Source organism: Trichomycterus rosablanca, chromosome 15 (assembly GCF_030014385.1).
Source record: "Trichomycterus rosablanca isolate fTriRos1 chromosome 15, fTriRos1.hap1, whole genome shotgun sequence".
NCBI classification, from domain to species: Eukaryota; Metazoa; Chordata; class Actinopteri; order Siluriformes; family Trichomycteridae; genus Trichomycterus; species Trichomycterus rosablanca.
This window is the reverse complement of record NC_086002.1, coordinates 16,756,221-16,765,586: the sequence shown is the minus strand read 5'-3', so window position 1 is coordinate 16,765,586 and position 9,366 is coordinate 16,756,221. Positions and strand designations below refer to the sequence as shown.

Below are 9,366 nucleotides of genomic sequence, written 5' to 3'. Positions count from 1 at the left end.
TGTTAGTGTTGGGTTGTCACTGTACGAGCAAAATGACTGGGCACGATCATATATCCTTTTGTTTATGTGATTTATTCAGGTAAACACTCAATTATATTATCAGGGCAAGGTTATACTGGTGTTATAAAAAGTATTTAGATTAAGTAGAATATTTCTGTAAACTGAAATGGACTTGTTGTACGAGTTGTTTTCTAAGTCGCATGTTAATGTTGAAAAATACACCAAGGTTAAAGTGCTTTGTTTTCCCCCTCAATACTGCACTGATTTCCGCACCTGGTCAGGGACGTGCTGGGTCCTGTGGTACCCGGTGTACATCCTAGACCGCCTTTTGTATGGATTTCTGTAATTCCTACCACCTGATACTAGTTACACAACATACTTGTAACTAATGCCAAGTTCACACCACGACTTTCTGATTGTCGGGTCGCTGTACAGTTCACACTACACGACTGAATCTTTTGCACTCGGGAGCCTTTCAGTCGGTGTATATTTCACACTACACGACTGATCGGCGATAGGGGGTTTCACACTACACGACTGATCGGCGATAGGGGGTTTCACACTACACGATCTATCACCAACTGGAATCACAGGCGAGCTTCTCTGGTCTCCCAAACTACGTTATGTCACGAAAACAAACGCGAGAAGTGACGAGGGGTTTAATGATACCACGTCCAAAAATGCACGTCAACAAGTAGCGAGTGATCAAAGTGTTTGTGCGCTGATGTGCAGCGTAAAATCAAGGAGGAAAAATAAATGAATCTGAGTGGATTTGGCAACACGAACAGTATGGATTGTTCTATAGTAAGTTGGAGGTTAATTAATATTTTTGCAATGCAACGTTGGTGTTTTGTAGAGAACGATCAAGTCAGAAATACTGTAAAGCTTGTGTGTGTACCGGTGTATTCTGATATAAACTATATTATGTCCCTGTCAGTGGCGATTTCTCTAAGACTGCAAGGGAAGCTCGGCGTCCTCTAAACAGTTGTGTTAACATTTCATTGACTACAAATGCGTTAGAACACGTTCATCTCGAAGACGAGTTCGTTCAGAATCAGCTACTTATCACAAATCGACTGACTCGGGTCTGGACGCTGAGCTTCTGCAAGATGATTGGAGGATCAGTCGAAAGGCTGAATCCCGTTTTGATTGACAGCTATTTTGAGATCTACACGTCACTTAAACACTGGGAGCTTCAGTCCCAGTGTTTTGCGAGTGAAGTCGAAAGACAAACTGTAACCCATTTCAGGCCATTTTCTTGAAAAGGAACGGAGGGCAGAACTATAAATAAATAAATTGACAAATTTTATGATGTAAGCCGACAATCAGCTTCCCCTCTTTGAAAGACCAGCAGCCGCCACTGGTCCCTGTCTGTATTATGTACCGGTACCCTCCTCTCCTGCGTTTCCCCTCACACCGTATCTTGCGTTCTCATTGGCTGTTCGACAGAGCACTCTTTGCCAGACGTGTAACTGAGATCAGATATCTGACATGCTAGATATCTCAATCCAGTCGCCGAGCGCTCGGATCGAGTTGTTGGATAGTTCACACATAGCGACTGAGTGCCAAGTTTCGATCGCCGAGCGAACGCCGAGTTGCTCCCGAGCCAGCAAATCTAGCGTCGACCGGTCGCCGAGCGAAATCTGGCCAAAAATCGTGTAGTGTGAACTTGGCATAACCCGTTGACTAATAGTAATAATAGTAATAGTTGACTAATAGTAATAATAGTGATCCTTCATTCTTCTTGTTCATTTTCTTACTAATTTTTCGTACTTGGGACCAGCAACAAAATTACTTTTTTGTTACTACAGGTTTTAGGGTGATATTCAGGCGCAGAGGCATTTTTTTTGTGCAGCTGTCTCTAAGACTCAAATGGTAATGTAAAACTGACCCCACTGTGTGCAGTTAGTAACACTTGTGTTTCAGCAGCTTCTAATTCATATAAGACCTGTTTCTGGCTATTTCTAAATTACAAATGACTATTCAGGACAAATGTGCTTAGCATTTGGGTTTTCTTTCTCCCCGACCTTGGCAAGAGGCCACTATTCTATGTCCAGAGACAGAGACATCATTAACTGTAAATGTAGCCTATTCTGTAATTACTTCCATGTATACTAAGACTGGTAGGGACTAAACTACTTCATGCATGTTTATTGCAGGCTGTTGTGGACACTGTTGTTGCCGTGTGTATACCTTTCTCTCGTGCTGACGGGAGTGTTGTTCCTGCTCATCGCAGGGATTCGTACCTGGTTCCAAGCCAACAGGAAAGCGCGCAGGACTCAAGAAGGCCGGCCTTGTGTCGCCTTCTTTCACCCATACTGTAATGCAGGTGGAGGGGGAGAAAGAGTGCTCTGGTGTGCCATAAGAGCCGTGCAGAATAGGTATGCATGGATTTACAAAAACATTTCCAATTAGACAAACCTTGACAGGTCAGGTGAGCATTCCTGTCTATTTAGACTTTCAGGCCAGTCCAAACACAGATAGTTTTATGTTCAATATTGAGTGTCATGAAAATAGAGGACATAGATCAGCCAGCATCTTTCTAGTGTTTCGATTGCCCCATATTTAATACTAAGATTAAGGTGGAGTTTAACTGGCACGGACTATAGGTTATGTGCCTTCATACATTAGTGTAGTGCGTTGTTCAAGCAAAAAAAATAAACTTTTGTAAAAACAATGTTCTAGTTTTTTTTTTTCTAAAATTTTAACCTTTATCACCTGCCAGTGTTGGGTTTTCATAAAGAGTACAGAACTAAGCTCCATGTGACTAAACACCTCAACCCATCCTCCCAACTCAACCCCATCACCCCCACTCACGCAAGTGCCCAGACCAGTCCTGGAGATTGCTTATCACAGCGAGAAGAGACCCTGTTAGACATTCCCTCCCTTAATCATGGCCAATTGTGTGGATGCCTGGTCAGGTTGGTGTCTCTGCTGAGATTTGAACTCACGAGGTAAAACACACCGCAGTGGTGTGCTAGCGTGTTAAGACTGCTGCACCACCCAAATGCCTAAGAAAATAAATAAATAAAATTTATTTTCACAAAACTATAAATAGGATGTTTACTATAGCATGTTTGCACTTTGTCATTATAAAAGATTCATTGATGGGTACATTGATGGGTAAAAATTTCAATAATCTGTGTTCAAAATCAAATCCAAATTGGTCTGAACACTTTGAGTTGCTATCATTGAGTTTTGTGTTAAAATAAGAGTGAAAATCTGAAGCATGTACAAAAAGAGTGTTAATCTGGGATCAGGTTTTATCCTTCGTACCCCATTTAACAAGGTTTAACGTACAGGTGGAACTGATTCTAGATCGGTAAGCCTGACCTGCTGCACCAGCCACAAACACAATGACCTACAGTAGATCTGGAGAACCAGATTAAAATGTGGTAAGGGAAAAGTTCAGAGAAAATAACAGTTAAATAATTTTCCCCTTTACCCCAAATGTAGTCAGTCAGCCAAGACATGTCTAGAATGTGATGACTGCTTATGTAGCTTTATATTGGAGCTACAGGCTTACTGTAAGCAAGGCTTTTTAATGCATGCCTAAATCTTGATAATTGCATCAATAGACATCAGTAAGCCAGACAAACCTGTTTAAATAAATCTTTTCTTCTTAATAAGAGAGATGTACAGCAGCATGTTGAAGTTTAGTACATTTTAAAAATGTTATACTTTATAATGATTGTTGGGGACTGATCTAAGCTTAATGAGTTGCTTAATGATGACTTCCAGTTAATGAGTGAAAATGAATAAGAAGCATAGAACCACATAGTTGTTGCCAAAAGTTTAATTACTTTAGAAGACTAAAACTATAGGCTGTTTTGGTCAATTGTATTACTTTCCTTTTAGCTGTTCCTGTATTTAGGGGTCGCCATAGTGGATAATTCTGACAAATCTGATCTTGCACATTTTTTTACATCGGATACCCTTCCTGACACCACCCTCCTTATTTTTATCCTGGCCTGGGACTGGCACTAAGAGTGCAGTGACAAGTGCACCTCCCAATGGCTGGACCGTTTGGCCATCCCTCTCTCAGACAATCTTAGCAATCATGTCTGTGTAGATGCCAACCATAATGTATTCCAATTAGTAAATATTATATGAAATGCAAAGTATACTTTTATTTAATTAATCTTTGTCTGTGAATCTTCATACTGTATTCCAGGTACCACCATGTGGATTTTGTTGTGTATACAGGGGATCAGGGTGTGACGGGAGAACAAATTATAGATGGAGCTTGGCGACGCTTCAACATCCGCATGCCCCGTCCTCTGAAATTTGTCTTCCTGAAACATCGGTTCCTGGTCGAGGCTAATTTGTACCCACACTTTACCTTGCTTGGCCAGAGCCTTGGCTCACTCTTTCTAGGCTGGGAGGCCCTGACTGCCTTTACCCCGGACCTCTTTATCGACTCCATGGGTTACGCGTTTACTCTGCCAATCTTTCGCTACCTGGGAGGCTGCAGGGTGGTCAGCTATGTGCATTACCCCACCATCAGCACAGACATGCTTTCTGTGGTCCGTGACAGAAACCCAAGGTAGACTTTACTTTCAATTACATAAAACTTGAACACAAAGGGCTAGCTGGATATCTAAATTCATATTTATAAATAACTACAACATTTAACTGGCAAGACAAGAAAAAATTGTCAGATTTTTTTTTATTACTGCAATCTAACAAAATAATAAATCTTTAAAAAAGGAAACTGTACTTGAGGGATAAAAGTCATTTCATTGGTTTTCTGATGCTGGTGCTAAAAAGCACTGTCTAACACATTAGTTCAAAATGTCTTCCTATTTAATTTAGGATAATATTGGCTGATCACTGTCTAAAAATATATTAAATGTTTTTCCCTATAGGTTCAACAATGCAGACTACATCAGTAACAACCCCATACTAAGTGCAATTAAGGTGATTTACTATTGTGCCTTTGCCCTTCTGTATGGCCTTGCTGGCTCCTGCAGTGACCTTATCATGGTCAATTCCACCTGGACACTGGGTCACATTCTGGCACTGTGGCGCGCCCCAGACCGAACCAGTGTGGTCTACCCACCATGTGATGTCCAAGCCTTTCTCAGTGACCCCCTGGAGGAGGAAAAAAAAGGCAATAAGCTCCATTCTATTGTGTCAGTGGCTCAGTTTCGACCTGAGAAAGACCACCAACTGCAGATCAGGTCCTTTCGGAAACTTCTAGGTCGGCATGAGGCGAAACCTGGCAGCAGGGATATGGTGAAGCTGGTTATGATAGGTGGATGTCGGAACCAGGAAGATGAGGACCGGGTGCTGATGCTGAGGGGGCTGTGCCAGGAGCTGGGCGTGGCTGATAGGGTACAATTTAAGCTGAACATTCCTTTTGAGGAGCTAAAGAAGGAGTTGATGGAGGCAACGATCGGCCTGCACACCATGTGGAATGAACATTTTGGCATTGGTGAGAGCAGAAACTGTTTGATAATGATTTGCTGATCTGGAATTATTTCTTATATAAAATAAACAATTAGTATGTTCTTACCATGTCCATGTGCATTTACTCTAGGTACTTTTTTCCCACCTTCCAGAAACAAAAGGTTTTTGCAAAAGGTGGATTGACTGCTCTAAATTGCTCTTAGCTGTAGGTAGGTGAGTAAGTGTGAAAGCCTGCTATTAATTGGTGACCTGTCCCAAGGTGCATGCCTGCCTCCTGGGTTTCCAGGTGGTGCTCAACCCACCACAACCCTGATCATAATGATATAATTAGTAAAAATTAGGGCTGTCAAACGATTAACATTTTTAATCGCGATTAATCGCGTAAAAAAAAAAAATCTGTGTAAATGTTATAGAAAATAAGGATATTTAATAAGGAAATGTTACAATTAAAATGGTGAACACATTTTATGCTAAATGTACTTATGTTAAAAACTGCTGGGACAAGAGAAAACTGTAAGGGAGTTTTATTCACTCACATACTAGGCAGTATGTCAAATCAAATATAAGACATGTAGTCACATACTACTGTGTCTCAGTTCAGATATGTGTAACAAAAGAAAATAAAAACTAAATAAAACTTCAATTGTGCTGGAGTTGTATTCAGTCACAGCCTATAGGACTTCACAGTACTGCGCAAACAAAAATAAATTATGCAAAGTTGGACTTCATTAAAGACATATTAAAATCTCACGAAATGCAAAGTGCATACAAAATGCCATCTGGCAAACTTTTGAAATGTAACTTCCCGTTTAACAGACCTTTCACCATCACTCACTTACTCCTCTACTCCTCTACTCTTAATGAGAGATGCCGTGCACGGTCAAGTCTCAACATGAACTACGGGCCAAATAGAATTTGCGTTACGGCACTTTTTTTTAATCGCGTTAAATTGAGATCGCGTTAGTGCGTTATTATCGCGTTAACTTCGACAGCACTAGTAAAAATTTAATGGAAAAATGAATAAAATGTTATTGATCAGCCAAATTGTAAGCATGCATATAAGAAGAAATGAATTAATTAAGAACAAGACAGAAACATAAAAGAAAGGTTAAAAAAAGACAAATAAGAAAAAGAAAACATACAATAGAAAGATAGCAAGGCTTAATGTTGGTGTTTTTATGTAGTTGACCTGACAGTGCTGGTAATAATCTCTGCATTACTGGTGTCACTGGTGTCTCTGTTTTTCTGTATCTCTCTCTCTAAGGTGTGGTGGAGTGCATGGCTGCTGGAACAATAATTCTGGCTCACAAGTCTGGTGGTCCGAAACTGGACATTGTTGTAGCTCATGATGGTGGCATTACTGGTTTTCTGGCTGATGATGAGGATAGCTATGCTGATGCCATGGAGAAAATCCTGGCCCTGTCCCCTGATGCACGTCTCGAAATCCGGCACCGTGCTCGTCAGTCTGTCAGCCGCTTCTCTGATCAGGAGTTTGAAGGATCATTCCTGGCTGCCATGGAGCTTCTGATGGATACTCTGGAGCAATGAGTGAAGTGGCTTATAAATACTGACGTAATGTAGTCAAACTGTAATACACACAGTTGCATGTTCATCTTGCAGAACATTACAGTTTTCCATCTGGGTGGGTGATGTAGAAATATCATATTGCGCTACTAAAAGACAATTATGCAAAGTGATTCTCAACTTTTTTTGGCTGCTGGGCCACAAGCAGGCCTAAACAATAGACAATAGCTGACACTGCACGTCACACAAATGCATGAATGCATACAGATAATATACAGTACGGTACAGAAGTGCAGATTGAGAACCCATGTACACCACAAGTATCTGTAAAACCATATTACATTTCAGTTTTATAGGCTTTCTATATGACCTGTGCAGTGAGGGGGAGACAAGTATTCAACCACTTTTGTTGTTCATGACCAATAAGAAGGTAGCAATAAAGCCAGCAGTCATAGAGCAATCTGAAAGCAGCTGGAACAACAGTTAAGCTGTACACAGTAAGCAAAGAACTCATTCTCACAGCCCTTTCAAAACTCAAAAGCAAAAAAAAGCAATTTCCACACAAGCATTTAGACAAATCAGAGCAATAGTCAGATCAAACACGAACTCTGGCAATAAATCAACGTGCAATTTTTGCAGATAGAAAGTTTGCATGTATGATCCAAAAAAGGCTACACACAGTAAATTATGGAGCCAGGACCAATATGATATGCTCATTTACATTTAGGACATTTAGCAGATGCTTTTATCCGAAGGCAGCTTGGATAGACATGGAACAACTGAGTGTCCCAACAGTGGTAATCTGGTAGGTGGACAGGCTTGAATCAGCGACCTTCTGATTACTAGTCCAGTACTTTTATTGCTGAGCTAACATGGCCCTGGACAAACAGGGCCTGGGCGTTAAAGTTATTGAAGGAAACATTATTAAGCATGACTGGTTTTTAAAAAAGGGGAAAGCTTTGGAAAGCCAAAGAAATGGGCCAAAATTATACCACAATGCTGCCTAAAGCCTAAATGATTTGGGTTTATTGAGCAGATCTTTGTAATTACAAATGTAAAAAAAAATTGAAAATAAACAAAGTTAAACAGCATTGTGTGTATGCTGAAAGTGGATGTATGGACTGGAAATAAAATTGAAATGGTTAAAGACTTGTTTCCGACCACTGTAAATCTGACAATGACAAATGAAATTGTAATACAAATTTAGTTAAAAATGGCTCTTAATAGTGGCAAAAAATTTAATGTATCGTATTATTGATATAGTGACAGATCGCCTAGCCCTGGTTCTACAAAACTAAACTTCTTCTAAAAATGCACTACAACATAATTATAACACAATACAAACTGTGACAACACAAGGACATACAACAAGGTAACAGTTCATAGACTTTAAAAATGCATTTTTATAACAGAAATGTTTTGGCAGTGTTTTGTTATTGTAAATGGGTGTTAATTATATTACAGCTTAATTATAAGTTTGCTGTGAAATTCATGTGGTTGTCAGTTTTTTGTAATGCTCACTTCTGTTCTAAAGAAAAAAGAAGCACCAGACAGAAAATGATTGCAAATAAATTCAACTTATTATATACTGAAAAAAGAAATACTTAACTTCCCTTATATTATTATCAGCCAAGACATGTTTAATGTCTAAATATGCCCCTATAGTTTTAGTAAGGAACGCTACCTACCAGTTTAGCATTGTGTGCAATTTATGTTTGAATCTTATGCTGTATTACATGCTGTTATAACGATGGACAAAGGTAGTTTGAGTTAAATAAGAGCTAAATGTTGTAGAAACCACCTTCAAAGCAGTCTAAGGTGGGACAAACAATATAAATGTCCAATTACCAATCAACAGAGATGCAATTGTGTCAATTTCCTTACTAGTTTTGTAACAAATTTTGCCTTTAGAAATTGTTTCATTTTTGTTAATTTCATTCTTATTAAAAAAGAAAAAAAGAAAAACACTGGCTTTTCATCTCTGTTTCATTGATTGTTTCACTTAAACTACAGGGTGGGCCATTTATATGGATACACCTAAATAAAATGGGAATGGTTGGTGATATTAACTTCCTGTTTGTGGCACATTAGTATATGGGAGGGGGGAAACTTTTCAAGATGGAGGGTGACCATGGTGGCCATTTTGAAGTCGGCCATTTTGGATCCAACTTTAGTTTTTTCAATGGGAAGAGGGTCATGTGACACATCAAACTTATTGAGAATTTCACAAGAAAAACAATGGTGTGCTTGGTTTTAACGTAACTTTATTCTTTCATGAGTTATTTACAAGCTTCTCTTTGTTTACAGCCATTGACATGTCGCAGAGGTTAACACGTGAGGAGCGGATAGAAATTGTGTTGATGTCTGGTGAACGCAGTACCCGGGTCATTGCAGCAGATTTCAATGCAAGACACCCTACGAGACCACCCA

The 9,366-nt window shown here is 39.6% G+C and overlaps 1 protein-coding gene across 2 annotated transcripts; it reads left to right on the top strand.

Annotated features, from left to right (window-relative positions):
* On the top strand, positions 1 to 9,366 carry alg11 (ALG11 alpha-1,2-mannosyltransferase). Of its 2 annotated transcripts, XM_063010582.1 has the most exons (6): positions 1 to 79; positions 2,160 to 2,381; positions 4,175 to 4,546; positions 4,869 to 5,437; positions 6,677 to 6,984; positions 9,244 to 9,366. In XM_063010582.1, exons 1-5 carry the CDS (start codon positions 33 to 35, stop codon positions 6,958 to 6,960), a joined length of 1,494 nt encoding a protein of 497 aa, XP_062866652.1. In that variant the 5' UTR covers positions 1 to 32; the 3' UTR covers positions 6,961 to 6,984; positions 9,244 to 9,366. The 2 variants fall into 2 exon arrangements, with proteins under 2 accessions (XP_062866652.1, XP_062866651.1); XM_063010581.1 differs by lacking the exon at positions 9,244 to 9,366 and having other exon boundaries at positions 6,677 to 8,887.

Excerpts from the sequence above, each read along its gene's own strand:
- alg11 (XM_063010582.1), top strand. The coding sequence starts at position 33 with ATGACTGGGCACGATCATATATCCTTTTGTTTATGTGATTTATTCAG. Across the intron at positions 80-2,159 it reads TGTTTATGTGATTTATTCAG|GCTGTTGTGGACACTGTTGT; the intron begins GTAAACACTCAA and ends TGTTTATTGCAG. Across the intron at positions 4,547-4,868 it reads GTCCGTGACAGAAACCCAAG|GTTCAACAATGCAGACTACA; the intron begins GTAGACTTTACT and ends TTTTCCCTATAG.